At 34.2% G+C, this 27,999-nt stretch overlaps 2 protein-coding genes and 1 pseudogene across 9 annotated transcripts; all 3 read right to left on the bottom strand.

Annotated features, from left to right (window-relative positions):
• Positions 1-1,622: 1,622 nt before the first annotated feature.
• Positions 1,623-7,393, bottom strand: LOC142549037 (poly(A)-specific ribonuclease PARN-like; annotated as a pseudogene).
• LOC142549035 (uncharacterized) lies at positions 3,303-26,988 on the bottom strand. 8 transcript variants are annotated; one of them, XM_075657766.1, is made up of 6 exons: positions 26,521-26,988; positions 23,037-26,383; positions 22,825-22,884; positions 22,594-22,724; positions 19,231-19,502; positions 18,595-19,142 (listed from the first exon to the last, which is right to left on the bottom strand). In XM_075657766.1, the coding sequence occupies exons 1-2, from the start codon at positions 26,687-26,689 to the stop codon at positions 23,130-23,132; spliced, it is 3,423 nt and encodes a 1,140-aa protein (XP_075513881.1). In that variant the 5' UTR covers positions 26,690-26,988; the 3' UTR covers positions 18,595-19,142; positions 19,231-19,502; positions 22,594-22,724; positions 22,825-22,884; positions 23,037-23,129. The 8 variants fall into 8 exon arrangements, with proteins under 8 accessions (XP_075513888.1, XP_075513886.1, XP_075513882.1 ...); XM_075657767.1 differs by lacking the exons at positions 18,595-19,142; positions 19,231-19,502 and adding an exon at positions 3,408-3,429; XM_075657769.1 differs by lacking the exons at positions 18,595-19,142; positions 19,231-19,502 and adding an exon at positions 7,379-7,402.
• LOC142549974 (uncharacterized) lies at positions 12,109-16,730 on the bottom strand. Its single transcript, XM_075659219.1, has 2 exons — positions 16,298-16,730; positions 12,109-15,431 (listed from the first exon to the last, which is right to left on the bottom strand). The coding sequence occupies exons 1-2, from the start codon at positions 16,728-16,730 to the stop codon at positions 12,109-12,111; spliced, it is 3,756 nt and encodes a 1,251-aa protein (XP_075515334.1).
• Positions 26,989-27,999: the final 1,011 nt, after the last annotated feature.

Here is a 27,999-nt window from a genome sequence, read left to right as displayed (position 1 = left end):
AAATGACGTCACCACCTCTATATGATTTTGCAAATAAGAGTTTACCTGGATCATTAGTCATATGAGAAGTGGCACCTGAGTCAACATAAAAGGTTTCGTCATTTGATCCATTAACAGCTAAAGCTGCTAATGCTTGTTGTAGATCATCAGATTGATAGGAGTAATCAAATCTATGCCAACAATCAATTGCAACATGGTTGGATCAGCCACAAATCTGACATGGTTCTCTTTCATTGTTGTTGGAGTTATTTGAAAGCTGTGTTGATTGTCCGATTTGATTTTTTATCCTTGGCTTGAGAATGGTTGAAGTGCCCTATTTGTTTCTGGTTGTTGTTTCGTCTATCTTGTGGATTGTAACGACCAGCTGGAGTAAAGCCCCTTCCTTTGGAGTTGAATTGACCTCTAGCACCTCTTCCATTTTGTCCTCGTCCGCGTTGACTAAAATAGGCTTGGGCATGTTCAAGAAATACTTTTTCTTCTTCTTTTTAAGCAGCCAAGGCTTGTTCATGTCCCTAAAGTGCTAGCACAAACAGACCAAAAGACGGGTAAGGTGGTTTAGAAAGCATAGCTAAGCGAAAGTTCTCATACCTTGGCCCCAAACCTCTAGCAAATTGAAATTTTTTGTCAATGTCACTAACAGGCTTCTTGATCGCAGCAAGCATGTCACATATTGCCTTGAATTCTCTTAGATACTCATCTACTGTTAGTGACCCTTTCTTTAGCGTCATCAGTAGATTTTTTAGATGTCCTTCTTTTTCAATGGTTACCGGCAGTAAGCGTTCTTCAAGAGAAGACCATAGCTCATACACTGTTTCAGCGTCAAGATTTAGGCCAAGGGTATCTTCTCTCATTGTGCCAAGAAGCCAAGAGAGAAGAAGACCACCATTGACAATCCATGGAGAATAGTTCGGATTTACCACTGTATCTCCTTTGTCATTTTCAAGTTCAGCAGATGGTTTTTCATCAGAGTGAAGATGATGAAGTATTCCTAAGCTGCGAACAAGAGGGATGATTTGAGAACGCCATAACAAATAATTGTTGGAGGTTAATTTTGCTGATACTAAGCTAGAGCATTGGTGAAATGCTTGGATGCTCAATTGTGGCTCCTGAGTTTAATTAAGCTAGACATTTTTGGTTTGGTTGAATGATATTACAGCCTGCGGGTATATGGCTCTGATACCATGAGAAAAATTGAAAGAAAATTATTTTCTTTCATTTGATATCATTTTCCATTGAATGACACAATGTATATATAGAGAAGACCATCCTTCTAAAATTATCCACGAAGGATGCAAAACAGTTGGCGGATTATTTTCTCTATCTAAGCTGTCCTTCAATTCAAGAAAATCAGAAACTAGTTTCGCTTCGTTGCAATGAACAAAGACAGCAGTGTCATCCAAATGGAAAATGGAAGTTATAGAGTCCTTACCAAAAACTTTATGTGTACAGTCTCTAATATCTCCTGCTCTAAGTTTCGAAGTCAGGCCCCACAATAATACCATATTCGGAAACAAAATCTTCTTATTCATTTTATGATAATTAGAGCCTAAAGATTCTGCATCTGACTTTCCTGTTTTAAGATTAATAACATCTCCGTTCACCCAGCTGAGAGAGAGGTGGTTGAGGTACTTTCGGAGCTTTTCATTTCCTGGAATCTACAAGGGGTGCTTTGTTGTTAAAATCAATTCCTAGATGACAGCATGCTTGAGCAAAAACACATCCTGTCATAAAAGCATCATATCCTGCTTCGTGCTTGGCCCCAGAGTTCCAATTTGCTGAGAGAGAGGTGGTTGAGGTACTTTTGGAGCTTTTCATTTCCTGGTAAATCTACAGGGGGTGCTTTGTTGTTAAAATAAATTCCTAGATGACAGCATGCTTGAGCAAAAACACATCTTGTCATAAAAGCATCATATCCTGCTTCATGCTTGGCCCCAGAGTTCCAATTTGAGAACCTGTCAATTAGTCTTCAACTTATTAGTCACAGAAGGTTTCCAAAACCAACATCACTGATCATTATTATCTGGTTATATTTAATCCTCGAGCAGGATTCTTTTATCTGTTCATTTGAATTCTTCAGGTAATTCCTCTAGCATGTATGTTTTCAATTGAGAGATTTATTATTGAGTGCCTGTTCACAACTTCTTATATATGTTTTCCTATTTAATCAATGTAATCAATGTTTCTAATGTTTCTTCCAAATTTAATGAACTTGCCTCGGTTGTCCATCCTGCTGAGAGAGCCCATTCCGTTTTTGTGCTAATTTCTGTTCCATTTAAATATAATCAACGAGACAATTTTTTTTTTGGAAAAGTGGAATTGAGAATTCTGATTTCTATTATCATTTCAGCTTTTGATTGAATTCTAATGGTGTTAAGAATCTAGTGACAGCAATGGTCACGGTTAGTGAACCAACTCCTCTGTTTTGGGATTCCGGTAGATTGGGGTGTCACAACACTACACAATCCGAAGACAATTTCACATTACATGGAACCAATGAGAATATATGACAACTCAATTGTGAATGCAATATATACGTTGACCCATCAAATGACAAAAAACCATTAAAAATACTAAAAGGTGAATTACACTTATCTGTAGTCTGTTCGTGTTCTAAACAAAGATATTTGGACAAATATTCAAAATGGGTTTTTTTTAAATCATAGTCATTAGTTGATGTCATCGTGCTAAGATTTCCTTATGCTCCCTCATTATTTCCCCTTGGGGTATGTATCTAGAAATTTCACAAACTTGGCAGTGTTAACTTGCCTTCAAAGATCTGTTCATTCTACTCTTGTTTAGGCAAATGCATGAATCTAATTACTCTCAAACCCTAGTTGTTGACTGTTGAATATAATTTCTTCTCAAGCAAGGATAAACAGTTACTAACTATCAAAATAGATACACAATATTTGCCTCAAATGTTAAAAACTGAAGGAAAGCAAACCTCTGATCGTCAACTTACTTCCACTCTAATGCGTGATTTGTCAGCCACACCACTGACTGGGACACTAAAAGCAATTTGTGGACAGAGTAAGGTAAATGCTTTGGAAAGAGATGTGCTGCCTTTCTTCATGATATGAAACAAAGCATCATCCGCATCCAGAAACACTTTAGTGTCAACTATGTATGGGAAATACATATGAACAGCTGAGAAAAATTCGTCAGCCGATGAAGGAAGAGGACTGACAAATTTGCGGTAAACATGTGCAATATCTGCATGTCATTAGCAAACCAAGTATGAGAAATAAATGATTTAAAGTGAAAATAATATAGAACTCAATACAACACTCGTAGTCGTGTACCAAGAAAGCAATTGTGACCAACAATCAACTTTCTCTCCACAGAAAGGAGATCAGTGACATGTCGAAACCCAATTGCAGCTTCAATCTTCGTTTCTGCAACTTTTCTGTGACAAGCTTTAACTTCCCTCTACACCACAAAGGTAAAACAGGATTAATTCCCGAGAAATGCAATCAACAAAATGCTAGTAAGGGAGAATCTTATGTGCAAAATTTACGGAGCTTCACAGACAGTATTTTTTATACTGCATTGGAATTATAAATTTCACAGCAACTGTAAGCTCTTTAAATGACTAAGAATTTTAAATATTAAGATTCTCAAATGTCAAATAATAAAATAATACATAAACTCGAAGAACAGCTTGAAAAGAAAGAGTAAATAAAGCCAATCCTTCTCATTCTCAATAACAGAACCATATGGCAGCATTGATCAAATACATGCAAGAAACCTAACATAGATACCTCTTGTTTATCTTAAAACTTAATCTCATCATTAAGTTATCCCTATCTGTTGTAGAATCCGTATAGACTATCAAGTGTTGTGGACCAGAAGTCTCATCAGTCACTTGGACATAAACAAGATCTTTGAAATTCTTTTCAGTGACCTGCTGCATGTTTTAGACAAGCTATTACTAAATTAAAACTTCAACAAGGGTTACATCAGCCATTGAAAGACAAAAAACACTGACACACTTCAGACAAATGATAGCAAACCAAACCTAAATGAGAATACGTGGAAAACATGTACACAATATATATCCGAGCGAATATGTGTGCATTACCAATTTAATCAACCTCAGCTTCCGAGAAGTTAAACCATTCACCATAAATGCTGGTCGCATCTGGAAGAAAGTAGTTTGAAATTTCTGAATCAGGTTGTTCGAACTCGCCAAAGTGTCAGATGCTCCATTTTTATTATGTAATAATTTAGTTCGCCATTCACCGAGTTTATCTTCATTCTCTCAATAAATAGTATATGACACCCTAACCAACTGTGTATCAGTTACATCTCTCAAGATGGATGGCGAATCAGAAACGTCATTCTGGTGTACTGAATCAAACCTTCTCAATCCTTCCTCATCTTGGCTTCTGGATAAATAAGATATTCCTGAGATTATTTAAAAAAGAAAAGAAATTTACCAAGACGCGAAGGAAGATTCTCCAGGATGATCACTTTTGTATAAAATTAGAAGTTGGACTTTAAGTTCTGGAAGAGCAGCTGTAAAATAAAGTGGCTGTTCCTTGTCCAAGTTAAAGATCTATCAAAAGCAAACAACTAATGCATCCATTAAATCCTCGTTTCTATTTCAAATTTCATTTTACATATATCTTCCAAAAAAACTTAATCTGCATATGATAATTTTTAGCTCAAAATCAACACGCCTTCTACAAATTGCTTTTAATTTATTAAATTGAAAATTACAATATCATCTTCTTTCAGTAAGAATGGGAAAGAAATAAAGGACAGAAGAGATTCGGAACAATTGTTAGGAAGCACATCTACAATAAACTTCAAAACATAGCATTCGAGCTGCTTATGGAAGCTTCACTATTTTCATCAAAGAATTTCAATCAGTAGACATAATCATTTAACAAATCATATGTCAATATAGAATAAAAGCTTGTCACCAAGTTCAAGAGTAATAAGAAGAGAATCCAACTCACCTTCATATATACATGCATTGAAATTAAACTGGTATTTTGCCAAGAATCCAGCGAGGATGTCTGGCACAAGAACTCAAAAGATGAACATTCACCTGGAGTTTCCTGCTGAGGAAATATGTAAAAATTGTACCTGTCAAAGCAGCAAAAATGTGGTTTTAACTACCATCTCGATGCAAGTGAAATATATTCCATCCAGTCGGTATTTTACAATTCTAAAACAAAAAATTCATACGAAAAAGGAAACATCATAGTCGTCAGAGGCACAAGATGGAAAACACGTCTTGTTGTAGAGAGATGCATGAAAGGATGATTGATACACAAGGATCTACATATTTAAAGAAATTTCATCACATATCACCACGCATTGTCCAAACTATTGACCGGCAGTAAAATTAATAAATATCAGTCTATATTGCAAAGATGATGAGAACCAAGATATAAGCTATGGTGTGACTGGTGAGCCTCTCACACCACGTAGAGCTGCTGGAAAATTCACGTGAAAAGTCAAAGAAAGGAAAACCATTCACCAAATAACGTAGAATCCAATGCTGAATCAAGAAACCTCTATAGCCATGTGGCAAGAAAATGGGATTTCTTATAGAAAAGATAGTCACATTGTTGAAGTACTTTGTGTAGCACATTTACTATTGATATTCAAAAAAAAAATAATAATAACCGGGCGAGGAACTGTAACTGCTATGTATCTTATCGATGGAATTCCGACCAAAATTCTTCAACTCAAAGTATCTTATCAACTCTTTAATTCAAAAACCCTCTCCATTCCTTAAGATGATCACAACATGTAAGCTTCCTTTACTCCTTCCTCCTAAACTACTTTGGTGTGATGTGTTTGTTTATAATTCCAATCCCGATAAAGTAAAATTTCATCCAATAGCAATTAAGGGCGTATTCTTGGGATATTCTCTTCCCCAAAATGGCTACAAATGCTATTGCATGTCACTCAGCATTAATATGCACTTGTAACACCAACATTGTGAGGACTCAAAAGTTTTGCACAGTGGATGATATTGTTATTATATGTGATGTTTCTCATGGAATTGACAGCCTTAAAAGTAAATAGTAGATAGGGGGAGTAAAATATTTGGGCCACCTTCAATAATTGCTAAAGGGAATAACTAGAAACGTCAAAGGAATTTCGTTCGTCAATTAATGTACACTCTTCATTATTGAGAGAAATGAGAGAAATGGTAAAATCAGATTGCAGCCCCTCAAGGACACAACTAGATACCCCTGCACATACGGAGAGATATCAACATCTACTAGCAAGCTTGATCCTACTCTGACTGTTATAGATTACAATGTCAACATTGCGAGACAATTTATGCATTCTTCCACCTTGAGACAACTATAAGCAGTGAATCAAATTCTACGGTGCAAAAAAGGTACTCCAGGGAAAGGTTTACAACTCTCTAGAGAGAATGAGCAAAGAAGTGTTGAATGTTATGCAGATGTAGATTGGCAGGAATGCAGGATCAGTTGACATAATGCCCACCACTAGATATTGCACCAATGTGTGTGTGTAAAAAGTCAATTGCCGGAGCTAAAAGCAATTGGTTATCGCTAGAAGTAAATGGTCGCTGAAATGGATTCTCCCTTCTTGTTATTTCTTTACCTGCTACTCCTAAAGAGGCATATACTACAAGCTCATACAAATTTCTAACGAAACTTTTGCCCACTTTCTATCTTTAGTCTTTTCAAAACAATCCGACGGCAACTGGTGCATTTGATCTTAGATCAAAGCCAACTGAACATTTGGGATCCATGCGGTATCAATTTGCTAAGGACAGAAACCAAACCAACCAAATGCATTTAAACAAATTGAATTAAACAAAATGTCAGCCTCTAATACCCGTGATTGTATACATATATTACTCAATCTATTCGGGACAAATGTGAAAACTAATATTCTAAAATTCAAAGATACTTCCTTGAAGAAAATTAACCTCCAATACTTTGATAATTTCATAAATTAACATCAATTTACTTTACAGCAAAACCAAATTTCCAAATTAAATCCCGAAAAACTTACGGATGGGCGACGAAGGAGTGGGCAAAAGGGTCCCAGCGAAAGGGACACACCCCAAACTGAACGACGGCGAATTTCTCGGCGGAGTCTTTGACTTTCAGGTACTGTATGTCGGCTCGGTCAAACTCGAACGACTCCCGCCACGGTGCGCTGGTGAGCCCCGTCATCTCCAAGTCGATAGACATGAAGTCTGCTTCCTTCACGTGGCGCCGCAGCTCGGCTAGAGCCGGTTCGAAGTTCGACTTCGTCACATTCTTCAGCCCCGTGTTCGAAGCCGGTGAAGCCGAGGGCGCGCGGAGCAGATGGAGCGGGTGAGCGGTGGCGTACGAGTGGATGGCCCGAACCAAAGAGAGTTCATTCATTCTCTAGCTCATTTTCCAAGCCCAGAACGCTTACATAATATTTCATAATTAAAAAAACACTTGCTATTATATTTTTGTGGATGTTCATAATTAAGATTTTTGCTCACGAAAGTATAATAAATCACATGGTGATTCTTGAATGGCAAGTGATATCCATGGTCAATTTCAAAACATGCGTCTGGACTAGTGACTCTATCTCAGTACATTGAAACGAGAAGAAGCACATCCAACCCGTGTATCACAGTACACTTAGGAGTGTATATATATATATATATATATATATATATATATATATATATATATATATATACTAGGATGGTGCACGTGCGTTGCACGTGAAATGTAATTGTCGGTGATTTATTTGAAAGGAGTATACATAAATATGTGTATTTTCCGAGTTTGAGTAATATTAACTTTTTTCTTAATGATAATGAAATTTCATGTAATATATTAGGAACGTTGGATTATGAGCAATTATGTTTTTTTAAGCAACAAAAGTTGAAAGAGGCTCTTACAAATGGCTTGATTGATATGCTCAATATAATTTGCAAATGGCTTGATTGGTATCCTCCATATAATTTGCATACATACATATGTAATGCTCCAAAAGTTATTTTTCCTATTTTTCTTGTTTGATTTGAAATTTTCTTAGCAAATCCCTTGAATTTGACGTAGCTTGCGATCTTATCCTTTTGGTATAATCTCTCAATGGTTCATCGTCGTTGATCTCTATTTGCTTCTTATTTCCTTTGGTGGTTTTGGCGAGTTTTATTGATGATGCATTTGTTCCCTTCTTGTCTTCTATGATGATAGATCGAGATTCTTGCTTACTTTTCTTCGTCAATTTCCGTTTGCTGATCTTCCTTTCTCTGTTCAAAGTGTCATCGATTTTGTCAACACCTTCAGCTTCTATAGAACATATAGGACCACGTTTGTCGATGAAGTGATTTAATTTAAACAAGACTTTGTAGTTTTCATTCAGCAATACATCAACGAGATTTGTAATTGTGGTATCAGGGGCAAGCTGAAGGCAATAAGAAACAAAAATGTTTAGATTTATTGTGATGATAAGAATTATTACCTATATGAAATAAATTGTAATATTTTGTTTTTACTTGATTATGAATCTTTATGTAGTCTTCAACAGGATATCCAATTAATGCCTCAACAACTTCTTCAAAGATTGTAATCCTAGCAATATTTGTTCCATCATCCAACAAAAATGATAATCTATACCTGGAAGATTGAATTTGTAGTGTTCAATATCAATGTTAGATAAATAAATATATGGCAGATGTAAAAATTTGAATACATAGTATTACCCGGGAACTATCTGGACTTGTAATTTTAAGCAATTTAGACACGCAAGGCCACTTGACATTTTTGTACCCGCTTTGAGACAATGATCACAAGCTTCGTAGTATGGTAAAGAACCATTCTCAATCTCCTTGATAGTTCCTTGCAAATAGTAATATGCATTCTATATTTGAAAAAAAGTTCGATCATTAATGATAATTTGAAATTGTAATGTTTTTTGTTTTATTTAAGGATGATCATTAACACCGATTAATAAATATGAGTTCTCTACAACTGGAATAAGCAGACTAAATTCAATAAGACGTGTAGAAATAAATATTCAAACCTCTATTAAAGTTGCCTCCTTTTTAATCACTTCGTCAATTGTTACACACTTAGAGTCAACAAACATTTTCTTCATCCAAATAGTAAATAATTTTTCTCGCCTCTCTTCTGCGTCCAACCTGTTGATTAATATTTGTTTGAAAACAAGTAATAGATTTTTTTAGGAAAAAGAGATGGAGTAGTCTGAATATACGAGGAAATTAAATTCATAATTATTGGTGATAGACAAAAATGATGATTAATATCTTTTGACACATATATTAATGTTAATGCGGAGATTTAAACGCCAAATTTGAAACTGTTAAAATGAGAAGAAATTTATTTTTTTTGACGAGTTATCAGATCCATGATAGTTGATATAGAGAAGTTGTAATTTACCATGAGTTTGCAGCATCTGTCTGGGTGCATGGAGGGTTGAAAAAAACAGATGTATTTTGCGTTGATTTCAACTGATATACTCCTGTTTGATATTAGATGGGAAAATTGATTGGGTTTGTTCATAACAAACAAATAAACAATTAACATAATGAATTTTACTGTTGTATTCTTGCATCCTCAGGTTGGTAAAAATGATTATTGGGTTCTTCGATTCCATATGCTTCATCATTTGTGCCTCATTCAAAGCAAGGTCGTCCCATAGATTAATATTAATGGATGTTAGCCTAGCATTGAAAACATACTTAGCTTGATCGCAAAAGGTTTTTACATACACAAATAATGTAATTGTGCTTACGTCGTATCCAATAAAACAATGTCTCTTTTGTATACCATGATACCTTCTGGTTTTGTAAAAACAATCAGTTGCTTGACCTTTTTCAGCACACCTATTACATCTGTAGGCAAAAGGTGATTTTCACAAGGATAAATTATTTTAAAGCTATGAAAAGTAAGAATAATATACGTATAATTGCTTACGTTGATTTTCTTTATCGCTTAGTTGAGGTGTTATTTCAGTAAATCACCTGAAAGCCAAGTGCAGTTGCTGTATTGCTAGTTTTTCTGGTAGCTCTGTAACGACGGTACCTCGTTGGAATAAGAGTTCAAAACTTGAGTGAACATTTTCGTAATTCGAGTTGATGACCTTAACAAACGCATTATAGATAATATAAGATTTATCTGTCTCCATTATTCCTTGAAATTGCTTTATAACATTCGAGAATATCAGCCCATGAATAAATGTCCCCTACAAAAATACCGTAGAGTGAAGTAAATAAATATTATGCAGATTACTGTTAGAGTATAATGAGATAATTCAGAATGAGATATAACGTAACACAATGAGGAAAAACCAATGTAAATCACAAGTGAAAATGTGAAATTGTAAAGCAACAGTAGCAAATCAAAGTATGAACCTCTTCGTCGACGAGAATCATTTTTCGGATCACCTTTCCTTGTTTGGTTGTGATTTCGGATCCTTGTCGAAGAATAAGAACCTTAACAGCAATTGCACTGTTGTTTAGCTTGAGTTCTTTGAGTGACGTGTGCTTAACTTTTTCCATCTTATTGTTGTAGTTTAGATAAGCAAATAATAATATGTAGGTGATATGTGAAACCACGTGCACATGCTATGAAAAACTTTTGGTTTCTTGAAGTGTGGAATGTGTAATTTATAACTTAACTGAACCACTCCAAAAGTTGCCACTTTTCACATTCTCCGTAATTGATTGTGTGATTAAAAGCATTATGCGTATTTACTCTTTCTATTTAATGTACAATGTATAAATTATGTATATTCATATAACGTACGGGAAAAAAGACTCCATTGTATTGAATTATTTATATTGGTGTAAATGATAATTGAGAAGGTTTACAAATACATGTATGTTGAGAGTAGAGGAAAAGACTTACCAGGATATACATTTATATTTTTTCGCCAGTTTTTTATTTTATGTATTTGGTATTTTTAATCTAATATCGTATGAATATAACAATATTACATTCACATATGGAATTTTTTTTGAATATAAATATGATATTGTTCACTTAAATTTAATTGATAATATGTTTATATAAAATATAATATTTTATCTAAAAAAAATATAATAATGATGTTATGATTTACGAGATAATGATTATTCAAACGCTTGATTCTTGTAATGCTATTTTTTCCCCATGACAGATTTATGCACTTTATAACGAATGGATCAAGTTATATCGTTATTCGTCAAAATGAATTAACCGATTCATCGTAGTATTCATGTATTGGTTTTGTTTATATATTTATATATTTATGTATGGTAGGTCAAATTAAAAATCTAACATGTGAAATTTGTTCGTCAAAGCTCATAAGTTTTTTCCGTATTTGGGTGAAATTGAAATGCATATCTCAAATATTTTATGGTTCAATGTTTGATTATTTTTATTTAGAAACTGTTTTTTTAGCCTTGATTTATTTTGGTAATTTGTATTTTAGTGCACAGCCAAAAGGAAAGAGTTGAGTACTTAATTGTAAAATTTGATAATAACTTTGGAGAAAATATTGAATAATAGAAATTGTAGAATTTTGTAAGCACAAGTCATGTATATCTTGATTCAACCAACGCCGAAAAATCATTTTTGATGAATAAAACTGAAAGATTTGTCGTCATTTCGATCAGAAGTTTTATCTTTGATTGTTCACCTATGAATTTATTTGTTAATATTTTTTTATTGGGCGAATTATTTATTAAACAAATGTGTTTTAATAGCCATTTGATATTTGAATTCTTAATTATTTTGGAGAATTGAGTAAAAATAGTGTTTTTCAAAGTCGTATGAATAAACATCAGCCAAAGTTTGAATGATTATTTTCTAGTTTGTTTGAAAATATAAATAGATTATATATCACCGAATTCAATGTAATTATTCATAGTGAACAAACAAGATAACTGGGAAGTAAAATATATTAATAAAATATAATAAACATTAGGTGATAATGAAAAACTTAATTGTTTGAGGCGAAACAACCACATAAGAAAATAATGGAGTAAACAAAAACAAAAGGTGCTTTATTTTATTTTATTTTTATAAAGAAAAGGTTTGGAGAAAAAGATTATACCATCGGAATTTACTGGAATCTGCAGTTTAACGACATCAAATAAAGTTGATTTCAAGTTCAAACAAGGCCAGCAAGTACTTCTTTGTATACGACGTTTCTTGTTAGTGTGCCATCATCTCCGTTGTTAACATCTGGTTTAACCAATACTTGTGTAAATTTCATAGAAACACCTCTTGACAGCGCAACATATAACTGACCATGTGAGAAAACAGGTTCGGGCAAATATACACCAACAATTGGAATAGTTTGGCCTTGAGACTTGTTAATGGTCATGGCAAAACACAGCCGGATTGGGAATTGCTTTCGTCTAAATTGAAATGGATATCCTTCGTTCTCGGCCGGAGACAAAGGTATTCGAGGTATTAATACCATCTTTCCGGCATGATGACCAATCGTTATCTCTGCTTGTATCACATTGTCTTTGAAGTCTCTACAGACCATTCTTGTGCCATTACACATACCATTAGATGGATCTAGATTTCGAAGGAGCATGTTAGGACAGTTTTTTTTCAACATCAAAGTATGAGGAGGTAAGCCGTTGGGTGTTAAGCTATTCAAAAACTCAACCGGGTAAAAATTTTGCGTATCGTCAGTAGCATCATCAAAACTTAGAAAAGTTTTTGCAACTCCAGGAAACAATGAAATTATTTTGTCGTTTAACTTGTCAACATGAGTATTCTTTGTTGCAAGAATGGCTCGCTCTGTCAAATATGAAGCCGAGGAATAACTAACAGCAAGTTCTGAATAAACGTAATCAATCAATCTTTGCTCGGACAACTCGGGAGATTCGGTACTAAAATTAATCAGCATCTCGCTTGGAAGACGAATATTCCCATTTTCGTCTACTGGTTCAACACCTTTACCTATGCGCAACAAAAACTCGCAGAATTGAGGATCACTCCTTGCACGCATGTTTTCGGTCAATGTTATTATCTGCAACGATTGGTACAAGTACGATTTAATCAAGCTCCCATCGATGGTTTCTCGAACAGTTGCTTTTGGAATAACAGACAAGACTTGCATGAAATCACCTCCTAAAACAACTACTTTTCCACCAAAAGCTTCGTTATTCCCAACAAGATCTTGTAAAGTACGATCAACCGCCTCGATGGCAAATCTTTTACACATAGGAGCCTCGTCCCAAATAATAAGTTTTGCCTGGCGTAACAACTCTGCTAAGCAACTCTGCTTTGAAATAGCACAAAAGCTGTTCTCATGTAGTTCAATGGGAATTTTAAACCGCGAATGCGCTGTCCGGCCACCTGGTAGAATAGATGCGGAAACACCTGACGTTGCTGTTGCTAGAGCGATCATGGACCGTGAGCGAACTGTTGAAAGAAGAGCACGATATAAAAATGTTTTCCCAGTACCACCGGGACCACTGATAAAGAATACACCACTCCTATTGTTATCTAGATGCTCCATAATCAAATCATAAGCCATATGCTGACCAGCATTAAGTTGCAGGGGCCCAACCAAATCGTCTGATGAAACACTAATTGATAATTCGTCTAGAATTTCTCTAGAGCATTTCAGTGCGGAGCATTCCGGTATGGTTGTGATTCTAGGCAAATCATACATACAAATATCCTTGCCCATACTCTCAAGAAAAGAATTCACAGATACAAGTGTCTCACTCAACACCTCTACATCACCAGCGGTACCATGTCTTGTGAAGTCTTCAGATAAATGATTGTAAAATTTATCCCACAAGCTCCTAACATCAGATGGCTCACAATACACTAAAATTGTCGCAAACAATCGACGCAAGGCATATGGCATATGAAAGCTTATAGCCTCATTTAAACACTCGAAATTAGTATTGTCAGATTCCAATAATCGTCTACATTGTGCTGCTTCCTTGAAGGAAAAACACTTTCGCTCACCAACTGTGAGCAAATCATCATATGAAATTGGCCCACAAATATTAAGCAACAATACACGCAAATAATACCTTTCTCCTTCAATTGGATTCGCAGAATTAACACGGCCGATAACTTGTCTCTGCCTTCTTTCATTCCAAGCCTTTGTTTTTCTATCCCAGACATAATGCTGCGGAAATTCTGAATACAAATATTTTCTTGCCTCCACATCACGGCAGCATGTTTCAAAATACTCGGTCAACATAGTTTTGCCAATTTTGTCAGATTCCAAAACTGTCTGTAAATCTTGATTGTTCCAGAAAGTAACACATTGTTTGTTAGGTAAGTGAAGGGGTAAATTTATGACCGGCGGAGATATTTCATTCAAATCAAACTCGTAAATTCTCCAAAGCACCTCTGGAGCCGAGACCCACCGACCATCTTGATACGCCTTGATCTCGTCAATGTATGTTCCAGAATCGTGCGATGAAATATTAACATATATCTTGTCATGACCTTTATATATATACTTGTAAAGGTATTTAACAGCTGTGAGTCCGGAACAAATCTCAACGTTTATATGACAGTCATACCTATACAACAAAAATGGATTATATGGAACAACCCACTGTGAATTCAATGTGCGACGGCGGACTTCAATAATTCTTCCATCGTTTCTTCTTCGGTATATTGGATACCCATCTCTCCCTTGCATTGATTGATCTGAAAAAGGACGAGGATAATGGCTTTTGCATTTTCCATTTATCATACAAGGACATTTTTTGTCCAGCAAGCCACACGGGCCATGCATCATATGCCTCGTCACCAAATAAAAGAGCTTTGGGAAACGATTCTCATCCGGAATCTCAGCAACAACATATGAATCAAACATTTCAGGCGAACTAATCTTGGAATCAGTGGATAAGATAAGAAGCATGTGGCAATGTGGCAGACCTCGTTTCTGGAATTCAATAACATAAACATATGCAGCAACGCGGCCGAATATACATTTTTTGAGGACTTGGTCTTTTAGATCAATCAACTTCGAACGAAAAACTCGCGAAACAAGATCCGGCCGATCATGGGCAACTTGACCATCAAATAGATTTTCTTTAATTTCTTTCCATTCGGGATTGCAAGTAATCGTAAGAAACAAGTCTGGTTTCCCAAACGCTTTGACCAAGGCAATAGCATCAAGATATCTTTTGCGCATATCTCTTGGGCCTCCAATAAACGATGTAGGGAGAACAATACGGTGACCAATCTCGCTACCGCGGGTCTCTCCACCAACAACGCTGTCGACTATCCCTTGATACATCTCTGATCTGATTTCTGTTTGATTTCGTCTATAGTAGTCGAGGCGAGTTGTCTCCAATTTAATGTACATATCAACAATATATTGTTGCAACAGTCTACCACCATATAACAGAATAGATGAATCATTATCTCTGATTTGTATCTGATAGCAATAATACTCCCTGCATGACACCATTCGATCGTTTTTGCCACGAATAATCGCTACGATCAAAAGAACACATATTAAAATTGCAAAATGAAAGTATGTTTGGAAAAAGAGAGAAGATATCAATCGTTGAACAACATATTCAATTAGTATAAGCAAATATGTAAATAACTTAATTTATCAAGGACGAGCGCAGTTTTTTACCTCGGTGTTTGGCAACTCATTTATATTTCTTTTGGGCTAAATTTATACTGTAAAAAATTGTTGGCTAAAATAGGGAACTTATAATTGTCTTTTATGTCATGATAATATATTTTAATCTTGGAAATTATATAAAAATACAGGGCTACCTATTTTGCATCCTAGATTACTTCACATATATTTCAATCTTGAAAATGATAGAAATACTTCATGCTGATCTTTCTATTTTGCTAATATCTCTATTAATATGTCATATTATATTTTATTTTAATAATATAATTGTTTCGCAATACACCTACTTGTTTGTCTAATTAATGGCCAACTAATTTCTTCTCGTTTTTTTAAATATATTAAAGGATTGGTTTTTCTATGTAATTTTAAATGTTGGTCATATTTTAAAAAATTGAAATTTTAGTTGCATTCTATATACCTAAAAAATTTAAGGGTAACTCCATTGTTCAAAGAACAAATATTGGGAAACAAATTGATATGCTGAACTATTTTATTAGAATAAAATTTGCGGAGGTAATTATTCACATTATGACATAAGTAAATTAATTTACACGTTAATATGCAGATGTAATTTGTTCAAGTAATTATTCAATTTCAGTTGTTTAAAAAGCACAATTGAAAATTTGATTTATAATAATTATCAACTACACCATATAATGACGTAATTTTAAATATTTTCTACTTTATATTAAATTTCTCATAAACTCACCTCGGCTTTCACCGCCAACATACTGAGGAAGAGAAGGAAATCTAGAAGTAGATGCCAAGTTATTGCCAAAAGAAGCAGGACTATGATCAATTCCAGATTTCAAAATGTGTTGTTGCCAACCAACATCACCATAGGGGAAAAACAACGGATATTGTAGTGGATCATAGCAGCCAAAGTAAGGTTTTATCATATGCATATGTCCATCATATGCGTGAACAACAATATCTCGGTCATAAGGAATATTAGCATTGTCATTACCCTCCACCCATATAGCAGCAACCTGATCGGCGGATGGGCTATTATAACGCCTATGATCGATAGATACATCTTTGCAAATATGCAACCTCAGATTCTTTACAGAAGGATATTGCTTAATCCTCTTTAGGAGCTGAGCATAGGGATTCACTTTTAATATATCCATCAACAAAGCCATGGTAGATTCATTGACGGCTTCTTCACCAACAACAGATATTCTATTACGCAGCTCATTGTCACTGTCCCAAAAATAAAGTTGGAAATATTTAGGACCATCATCGCTGGGCACAAGAGGTGGCAAAGAATGAAACACCTGTCCCGATACACGAAATGTATACACTCCACGATTAAGAGACGCAAGATCTTTATCAAGGCGAACTACGAATGATGTGAATGAAAACAAACTATTATACAACCGAATTTTTCGGCGAAACGAAATAGATGAAGGACACGATATATCAGTAAATAAATCACGAAGACGCGACGGGATAATAGGGGAAGTGAGCTGAATTTTTCCAGAACCACAACAAAATGTAGGGGATTAATGTGAAAACCTCCATGCTCCACAATAGCGACATTTTGGAACCACGGGAAAATTCTGCAAGTGATCGATGTCCTGCTCGGTAACTTGAGGAAAACAAAAAAGTGATAAAATATACAAGGAGGGTTTCTAGAAAAACAGCCTTCATCTGAAAAAACAAGGAAATCAACCAATACCAAGAATACGAAAACAAAACATACAATGGCTTAAGCATCCCTGACCAATAGACGAAATACCAATTGCACAACCTGTGATTTGCAGATAACAGAGATGAAAGCATTTGTAAAACCCATGAATCCATTTCGAATTTTAAGAACTATAATTACAGAAGTTAACCAGTCGTAGTAGAAAGTGTGTTCTCGCAACTCGACGAACTGTCCAACATTTCACTGCCAAAACACGAGGGAATGAGTAAGGAAGAACTAAAGAATAAAAACCAGTACAACACCAAGGAAGATGAGCAAGAGAATGGGAGAAAGTAACACACCAACTGCTGGTTCTAAAAATCGAAAACAACGGGAAGCCATAAAAATGAATGAAACAAAGTAAACGAGAGCAATACCTGGAGACGAAAGCAGAAGTCGGTCTAGGCTTTCGACCACGAGCCATGACTGGCAACAAAAGACAAGCGTGAAACGGGGTGGAGTGACGGCAAAGAAGAAGAAGCCACATGCAGCCAAGGAACAAAACGAATTTATGTATGATGTGCTGGGGAAACACGGGAGGCAAATACACGTACAACCAACATAACGAGAATAAAGAGTCAGGACTTAAACAAAAATATTAATTACTCATTATCACACAAATATTATTTATTGATTAATAATTAATATGGGTATTAATAATATTAATTAGTAATACTGAAACTGTAGGGAAAACAGAAAGCTCTTACAGTGAAGGGAAGCCAACAAGTCGGATAATTACATAATAATTAATTAATAATTACTATTATTAAATTCGGATAATTACATAATAATTAATTAATAATTACTATTATTATTAAAACACAATTAATAAATAATAATATTTAAATACTTAAAATATTGGAATATTAAAATGTTGGAATATTAATAATAATTAAATAATAATACTTAAAAAGTAAAACTACATTAATAAATAATAATACGTAAATACTTAAAATATTGGGATATTAAAGTGTTGGAATATTAACTTAAAAAATTGGAAGAGGAAAAGAGTAAAACTGCATTAATAAATAATAATACGTAAATACTTAAAATATTCGAATATTAAATTAATAAATAATAATAATAATATTTAAATACTTAAAATAAAATATTGGATAATAATTAAATAATAATACTTAAAAAGTAAAAGTGCATTAATAAATAATAATACGTAAATACTTAAAATATTGGGATATTAAAGTGTTGGAATATTTTGGAAGAAAAGGAAAATGAAGTAAAAACACAATTACTAAAAGGGCAATGAGGTGCTATATTTATAAGTTAATAAATAAATAATAATACTTAAAAAGTTGGAAGAGGAAAAGGACAATAAATAAATAATAATACTTAAAAAGTTGGAAGAAGAAAAAGACAATAAGGTAAAAACACAATTAAAACTGCTATATTTATAAGGATATAGATATATATACATACATACACAAAACACCTACAATGACTACCTACATTCGTCGATATGACGGAAAATGAATTCCAGGTATTGCAAGTCAAAACACACAACGTTTTGTAAATTTAACATGTCTGATTCTGGACTTGTGGAAAATGATAGTGCTGTGACGCTATTACACCGCCTTGGTGGTCATGACCAATGATTCAGTGTGCCACTTCTCTCATTCGAATAATTGATTAATTGCAGTTCACAGGTAGTCCCAAAACTGTTGAGCTTGGAACTTTGTGTCACCGTGAATTTGAGCCAGATAAATTTTCACGCAGCAAGCTATAAGTACATGCACGACATGCCATTTCAGACAAGCAATAAAGAATCTTTTTTAACCATCTTCAAGGAATCAAGGCATGCAACAAAAATCAATCCTTTCACCAAAGAGGACAGCAACCAGAGTATGCACTGCAAACACGCAAGTAAGCAAGTGAAGGAGTGGAAAAAAAAAAAAACCAAACCCAAAATAAGGTGGTGGGAATGAAGATGTAGATACATCAATATACTTATATTTCCATCCAGTCCACTTTTATAGTAGGAGATCCTCTTGGTTTGTCGCCGGTGAGTTTGCTTCCATTTTTTACCCATCTGGAAATGTTGCCGGCTTTCAATTACATCAGCTATGAAAACCGCGCACTTCATCTCTCTTTGTTGCTGGCAGATGATCTTCCTCACAGTAGCGATATTATAGGTTTGTTTTGGGGCAAGTCACCTTCACAATACACATTGGATGCAAATCACTTCCCTCCTTAAGGACTTTTTCTCATTCTGCAATAGTGTTTCATACCAGATCCGTGGCTTCGATCAGAAAGTACAAAAAACGAGACAAAATTGTGATATAGGATTTGCTATCTTCAAAAATAAATGTGCGTTGTTGGATGTTTCTTTGATAAGTGTTCTAGTCTCACCTCCAATTATTTGAAAATGTATTTGTCTAAATTAAATAAATAGAAATGTTAACCCAGTTATTTATATCTTTAATCAAATATAATTACTTTGTTAGAATAAAAATTATTTTATTTTATTTTATTTTAAAATGTATATATAACAATAACTGAGTTTTTTTAAAAATTGAAATCCTTCAAGTGTTTCACCATATACAAGGTATTTTAAAATAATCCTGTTTGAAAATCCATGTCCAGCCTAAAAAAGAATTTCATAAAACTTGTATTTCAAATCCATGTTTAAAAAAAAAAAAACCTCCTCTATTGTTATATATCCATTAAAAATAAAGCAAGTATTATTTTAATGGAATTATCATGTTCAATTAAAACTATTACAGGTTTTATTACAGGGTTTGGTGGCCAGAGTATATTTTCAAATTCTTAAAATTGAGATAAAAATAATTTCACTTTGAGGAAAAATGTGCAAAAAAATAATTAGATAATTACCATTTTGTATTTTTCAACTTATTTTAAACAAAAGATTCATATGGATTCAAATTATATGAGAAGTTAATTTCAACACAACTACATAAACACATGGTAGTTAATGATAGCAAATCCAAAATCATAATATAAAATACTTTAATATTTATATCAAATAAACGTCCAACAAACCACAAATAATTTCTAAAAAGAAAAGAATTATCTATAGAATGCAGCATCCAATTCAAGATGTTATGTTGAAATAACAAAATCTACAGAGTAATATTTGTTCGCCGAAATATAAAAAAAGTAACACTTGATTTTTCGCTTGTTAGTCTGTAACTCGAATTCCATGATGATAAGAGTTGGTAAGAAAATATACTCATTCTCTTCTTCTCTTCTAGAAGTAATTCCAATTACTTCAATTTTTCAACATCATCATTGATTGGTTTTTTAATAACCTTGAACACTTGAGTGCCTTTAAATCCAACTACGCTTGAATTAAACTCATGTATATCAATGTTGGTAAGTTTTCTTCTTGCTTCTTTTTTACTTGTTACAAACTATTAAAAGGAAGTAGCAATCATCCCAAAGACCTGAGCTAGAACACCTTTTTGTTTTTTTTCCTGTTGTTAGATATTAAATTTCTTGAGCTCGAATGGCGTGATCGTTTTGATATTTTGTGTATCATTTCTAGTTTTGATTTATCTCTTTCTCTTTGTGAAAGAAATCTTTTTATCCTTTTCAATAAGGATTTGTGTACCTCTTTTGACATTACAAGTTAATTTCTTTTTGTTTTATTGGCTTCGAGACTTGGACGTAGACTCCGTTTAGTGTTTTTTCGTTTTATAAAAGTAGCAATTAGTCATCATCTTCAATCTTAGTTTTTATTATATTATGTGACTAAATTCAATTGTCCATTAGAGCAATATAAATTCAATTAAATTAAAAATTCAGCATATGTATGTGACTAAAAAATTCAAAGATGCCCCAATACTTTTTTATACAGCTATTATATTTGAACTTGAAATTTGAAATTTTTTCCTCATAATATAATGGGTATAATTTAATTTTATATTAAATCTTTAAGTTATAAATTTATTTTACCCCAATGTCGTTAGAAATTGGTAGGCCAATTAAATAATTTGTTTTTCCCTCGTCTATCCATAACAAATAATAAACTTTCCGAAAATACTCATATTGAGTCTCATGATATAACATAAAAGTGAGTATAAAAGTCTAATTTCGACAATGCATAATTGGAAAACAATGACATCTATCCACACTTTTATAGATATATAGATATTTTATATACTTATCTCAATATATTCATTCCACGGTTTGTACTCATCTAATGTAACATCAATCATTTTCAGTTCTTCATCCCAGAAAGATACTCAGCTTTTGAACATCTCTACAACACTATAGTATTTATTCCAAGCATTTGAGTCTAATTTTATATTTTCTTTTGTCAAATTGATATGTAACTTTAAATTTAAATATGTGACATCGACCTGCTAGGTTTGGGGGATCCCAATTATGTCCATATTTATTTTCTTCAGCCATTAGGTCAGCCAAAATTTCAGCCAAATGGTCGTCCACCTCTCCATACATATAATGCCTTGATAAATTAAATTGTTTCTTATGCTATCCACGGACAAATTGATATGTGAATTATGTTATGCTAAATTCTAAACAGGTTAAGGATAATTGTCAATAATCAATTTGTAAATACTCATCAAATTTGATATTTTGTAGGGATTATTAATTTTTTGCTTATATTGTTTGAACCTCAAATTATTTTGGTTCCTTTTATTGGCAATGTACGAAAAAAAATCCTTTGATTTATGAATTTTAAACTCTTTGGTTTTCGACCTAAAAAGGCATGTTTCCAAAAAATAAAAATAAAGATTGGGTACTTCTCTGAACATTATAATTACATATTTCATTCCAATTATTGATATGAAAACCATTTTGGCCGTCTTTTATTGATTTTTACATCAAATCAAAGTCAGGGGACCAAAATGTACACTATCACATTCATCATCTCTTACTCCTACATGCCCATTTAGATCTCCTCCTGTTAAAATCATCTCGGCCGTTTTTTTGTACTACCTCATCTAGATCTTCTCAAAACCTATAGTTGGTGTCTTTATCTAATCCTACTTGAAGTGTTTATTTGCTAATCATGTTAATATTTTCTGTTGCTACTCCTACTATCTTGAGAGCTATAATCCTTTCTCCCTTCCTAAGTACTCCTGCTACTCCATCCTTCACGAACTATCTACATTTGATACCTACTCAATTTCTCGTTTCACTCTCTCTTGTATACCATGGCATGACTTATAACCTGAATTCTCTATCATCTTTGCCCTCTCCCCAACCTGTTTTCCTCTTGCAAACACAAAATATTAAAATATATTATATTATATCATATGAAATTCATAAAAACATTTATAAGGTGAAAGATCATGTGCAACTTAGTAGCTTACCAGGTTTTAGCTTCTAGATTTTTCTCACATACAAATAGCAACCAAAGAAGCCCCTTAAACCAATATGCAAATGTAAAGCCTGATCTCCCGCTCGTAGACCGTAGTCAAAGTAGATCAAGGTCCTCTCTGAACTGCATGAATAATAACATAATCACATGAAAAGATTGAGTGCATGAAATACTAAACTATTGAACATATTTTAAAGAGCCACAAGCTTATCAGTGACCAAACCTAGAAAATGAGGCTCTGCCCCCAGCCAAATGTCCATTTGTTTCATGCATTCGCTGATAACTGCATTAAGGACTGAGATTAAAAAATTAACTAGGAACCCCAAAATAAAATTATATGTTGTGTGTGTGTGTGTGTGTGTGTGTGTTTGTTTGTTTTCCATTCACTTGCATATGTCATATAGACAAGATTCAAGCTGGAAATACACAACAAACCTAGTTTCAGCAGTAAAACCAGTCTAGTTTTTGGAAATCCACAAAATCCCTGTCTTTCAAATAAGCCATAAGAAGTAACAATTGTAGCCAGTATTAATGGCACAGCACTTTCTTTGGTCTTCGTTCTATGAGGTGTATTGTTTTCATGACGTCGATCAATTTTCCTTGCCATCCTTGGGTAGTTGACTTCTGACTGACTAATCCTCTTTCCTCCAAATCTGTCAATATGCTTTCACCCATCGCAGTATTATTTTCAGAATAAATGGCAGGGACGAGAACAGAAAATGTTGTGATATTGGGACAGATGCCTCTTTGTCTCATCTCCTCATACAATTTAAAGGCATGAGAAGTATCATGTATTTTACAGAGGCCCGTTATGAGAACATTGTAAGCAACAATGTCGGGATTTGCTCCATGAAGTTCCATTAAGTATTTCACATTCAGTGCCTCGGAAAATTTACAATCTTTGCATAACTGATGAAGTAAGGTGGTGAAAGTTGAAACTGTAGGAACGAGTAGACCCTTCAGCATACAATTAAGAAAAAGAACTCCCTCCTCTGTCTTTCCACGCAGCACAAGCCCTCGAACAATGGCACTCTGTGACAAACGGCAAGAAATGAGACCAAGTTCTTCCAGCTCATCTTTCAGTTTCAGTGCTCCTTTTATATCTCCAGATTTACACATACTTTTGATCAAACTGCAGCATTGTCTAGAAGAAGGAATAAAACCATTATTCAGCATCTCATAAAGAAGTGTACGACACTCTTGGAAACGAGATACTTTCTTAAGCCCACTCAAAATAGAGGAGAAAATATCTGCATTTGGTGAAACCCCAACAGAGTTCATGACATTTAACAAGTCAAAGGCCTTCGCTACTTCAACTCTCTCACTATACGCAGTAATCAACAAGTTTAACGTTAATTGATCTGCTGGAATCCCCTGAGTGATCATCATTTTCAAAAATTTGGCCCCAACATCCAGCATACCAGATTCACATAGCAGGAGAATTAAAGAGTGGCATGTGAACTTATCAGGAAGAAAACCATGTCTTAATATGCTTTTGTATAATGCAAAGCACTCAGATATATTATGGCCCTTTGATTGCCCATGTAGGAGGATATTGAATGTTGCCAAATTAGGGCACAAACCTCTACCATCAATCATTGATAAGACATTGTCTGACTTAACCACCAGTCCCACTTTCGAGTGCGCATCTAAAACTGCATTGAACGTAATTATATCAGGACTGAGACCCCGTGCCACCATATCTTTAAAGAGTCCAATACCCACTTGTGGATGTCCAATTTTAACAAGACCATTGATGATACATGAATAAATAAACTGGTTTGGAGAGACATTTACTCCTTTTAGTCCCCTTTCCAACAGAAGAATTGCAGTAACAACTCTTCCAGCTCTACATAAACCAGAAATAAGACAGCCATACGTGTAACTGTCAGGAAGCACATTATTTTCAATCATCTCAGATAAAAGGGTTAGAGCTAATTTGAATTTACCGATACTACATATCTCAGCCAGCAATGTGTTGTAGACAACAATGTCCACAGCATAAGGAATGTTTCGAAGTTTACAGAAGAATTGTACTGCCTCTTTAACATTTCCTCCTCTACACAATCCTTTCAATAGATTTCCATACGTGTAGAAGCTAGGCTGATGACCTAAACAAGCCATTTCATCGAACAATTCAAATGCTTTTAATCCTTCTCCTATGTTTGCATAGCCACCAATAATTACATCATAAGTGATGGAACAGGGAATTAGACCAATTTTATGGATGTGATGCCTAAAAACCTCAGCCTGTCGTACATATCCCCTTCTGCAAAGAGAGGATATCAGTAAGTTACAGATGAAAAGATCAGCACAATGACCACTCTGATGCATGGCTGTGTACACTTTGATTGCTTCAATTATCTCACCGTGTTTGCAAAAGTTGTAAATTAAAGTAGAATATACAATGTCGTTGGGTCTGTTTCCTGATTTGCACAGTTTACAGATTATTTCCTTCACGATATTTATTTTTCCTGCCCTACAAAATCCATTTACAAGTGCTGAATATGTAACAATGTCAGGATTTAACCCATCATTGAACATTTTACCAAGTAAATGTACAGTTTCTGTCAGCGCCCCATTTCTGCATGCTCCATCTATTAGCATGGTGTACATCATACAATTAACATCCATTCCTTCCAGCTTTATCCAATCAAAAAGATCTTTTGCCAAATTAAACTTAGCATGCTTGCAGAATCCATTTATAATCGCTCCGTAAGTAACCTCACTAGGTTTCAATCCCATTTCACGCATTTCTTCCAAAAGTTCCAACGCTACAACAAAATTGCCTGAACGACAATGTCCATGGATCAAAGCATTGTAAGTGATGCAATTTGGTAAAATGTTAACCTTACGCATTTGGTTAAAGATCTTTCTGGCAACTGCAATTTTATCCTCTTTGACGAACCCATTTATAAGAATATTATATGTTACTTCATTTGGAATTATCATCCTCTTCTGCATCTTTTTCGACAGTATATACCCTTTGGCGCTCCTATTATTTTTACATAAATTGTCTATAAGAATATTATAAGTACACAAATCTGATTTCATACCCTTGCAATTCATGCGATTCAACAACTCAATAGCTTCTTTATACCTACCATTCTTACAATACCAGCTGAGCACTGTATTGTAACTAACCACACTGGGAGCATAACCACTCTGCTCCATCTTCTTAAGTAAATAGCCAGCCTTCTTCAGTTTCCCTTCCAAACAAAGGGCATTTAGCAATATATTGAAAGTTCCAGTATTTGGACATATGCCTTTCGCAAGCATTTCCCCAAAAAACAACCACACGGGCGCAGCCAGCCGCATTTTTGCCATAGCTGCAAGGATCATATTACAGGTAAATACAGATGCCAGAAATCCCCTAAAACCCATCAAACGAAAAATATTTAGAGCATCTTTAGTTGCTCCCTTCCTTACATAAACCCTTATTAAGAGGTCAAATACTCCAGGGTTAGAATCACACATACAATAAGTGTCCAATAGAGCGGAAAAAACTGAGCTTGATATAGAACACCTTCCCAATAAATTCATTAATATGGATCTTGCACAATCGTACATTCTCGCTCTAACAAGAATGTGGACCGTCATGCAGTACAAGTAAGTTATTTGAGAGAACTCCAAATCTTGACGCCTCACAACCCACTCCAAGAATCTCAAAGCCAACCTTCCATGAACAGGCCTCAACGGCCTCATTTTATATTTCATGAAATTCAACGACTCCCAACGACCAATTGTGAGAATTCTATATATACTACTAACCATTTCTTCACCTGTTTCCAAAAATCACCAAACAATCACAATTATTGACGTAGCTGTACTGTAGCAAGAACAAGCTCGCATGAAGAGCAATGGGTAAGATTACAGATGAAGATAGGCATAAACATAAAAAAGAAAGAGAGACAAATACCAGGCAGCTTTCGCGTGTTGTCTGGTGCCATGCATTTGTCATCATCCCACAATTTTTTTCGGAAACCTTTGTGGAAGCCCAGACGGGAGAAAGCTCTGGTTTTCGGTAATTTTTTGCCGTCAAGACAAAATTTTGCGGTTGTCTTAGAGCTCCACCACAGTAAACTCATACTGATGTTACCGCTTGCAAATTGCGACTCTTTAATTTAACTTCATGGAAAATCCCTGAAGCTAGAGGCTCCATGATTGTATATGTACCATTTTTATCGAGATGATTCCAAACACAAAAGAATTTAAGAAAGGCAAATCGCTTCTATTGATAAACCACCAGTTTCCCTTGAAATTAACATAGAAAAAATCAAGAACGAGTACCACCGAATAGAAACAATTTTCAAACCCATCAATATGATATTGTGAGCGGTAGTAGAATACGACGAGGGAAAATGAGGAAATTGGGAGCGTGGAAAGTGTTTGTTTTATAAAAGGGAATTTTGGGTAGAAACTTAACACTGGGTTGAGCCTCGGTCAAATTTTTTTATTAAAACACAAAATAATTTTAATTTTTTATAATTAATAATATTTTTTTTCAGATTTTGTTTTCCACGAAATTGGAAGCGGTCAATTCTTTGATTCTAAGTTAACTTTACGACTCATGCTCAACGCACGTTTACATGACTAAAAATGAGACTCATCGACCCACGCTCGCACGACTAAACATTGAGGCTCGACTCATTGATACATTAAAAATTCAACTCATATTAAATATGGTTCGAGTTAACATTGGTTGACTAAACATTATATCTGATTGGTCGAGTGAGTGGCTTTGCATTACATTCTTAACATTAGCCTCGACTAAATGATAGATTCTTAATTTAGGCTCGACTAAACAACTTAACATTTGGTGACATTTCTGATGATGTTATAACATTATCATTTTTATGAATATCTTTTAACAACTTATTTAAATTATAATATATATCATATTAAAATTTTTACATTATTATAAATTATTTATATATTTGAGATACATTCTAATTATATTTCACGTTATCATCATAAGATATCAATTATATATTACAACATATCAATTTTTATGTTTAACTCAATTAGTGTCTTTTGAGTATCAATTTGTATCTTTTAATTATCTCATATTAAAATGTTTAAAATGAATATAAATTATTTATGTGTTAACATGTTTAACAATTAAACTAAACATCGACTCAAATTATTTACTCGAATTAAAATTAACTCAAACTCGACCCAAACCCTAAACCTCAAACCTCAAACTCGACCCACTCGACCCACACCACCCAAAATGTACACACTCGATCCAAACAATAAAACTCAACACAAAAATATTACAATCTTTGTCAAGAAAAACAAAAAACTCACTCAACTCAAACTCCACCCAATCCACCACAAGCACATTACAATTACTTACTCCACCCAAACTCTACCACAAACATATTACAATAATTCT

This window comes from Primulina tabacum, chromosome 6, assembly GCF_025594145.1.
Source record: "Primulina tabacum isolate GXHZ01 chromosome 6, ASM2559414v2, whole genome shotgun sequence".
Taxonomy (NCBI): domain Eukaryota; kingdom Viridiplantae; phylum Streptophyta; class Magnoliopsida; order Lamiales; family Gesneriaceae; genus Primulina; species Primulina tabacum.
Note: the sequence above shows the minus strand (reverse complement) of the source record. Positions and strands in the feature narration are given on the sequence as shown.

Excerpts from the sequence above, each read along its gene's own strand:
- LOC142549035 (XM_075657773.1), bottom strand. The coding sequence starts at position 26,689 with ATGAGTTTACTGTGGTGGAGCTCTAAGACAACCGCAAAATTTTGTCTT. Across the intron at positions 26,384-26,520 it reads CAACACGCGAAAGCTGCCTG|GTGAAGAAATGGTTAGTAGT; the intron begins GTATTTGTCTCT and ends TTTTGGAAACAG.
- LOC142549974 (XM_075659219.1), bottom strand. The coding sequence starts at position 16,730 with ATGGCTTTGTTGATGGATATATTAAAAGTGAATCCCTATGCTCAGCTC. Across the intron at positions 15,432-16,297 it reads TGTTGGCGGTGAAAGCCGAG|CGATTATTCGTGGCAAAAAC; the intron begins GTGAGTTTATGA and ends TTTTGATCGTAG.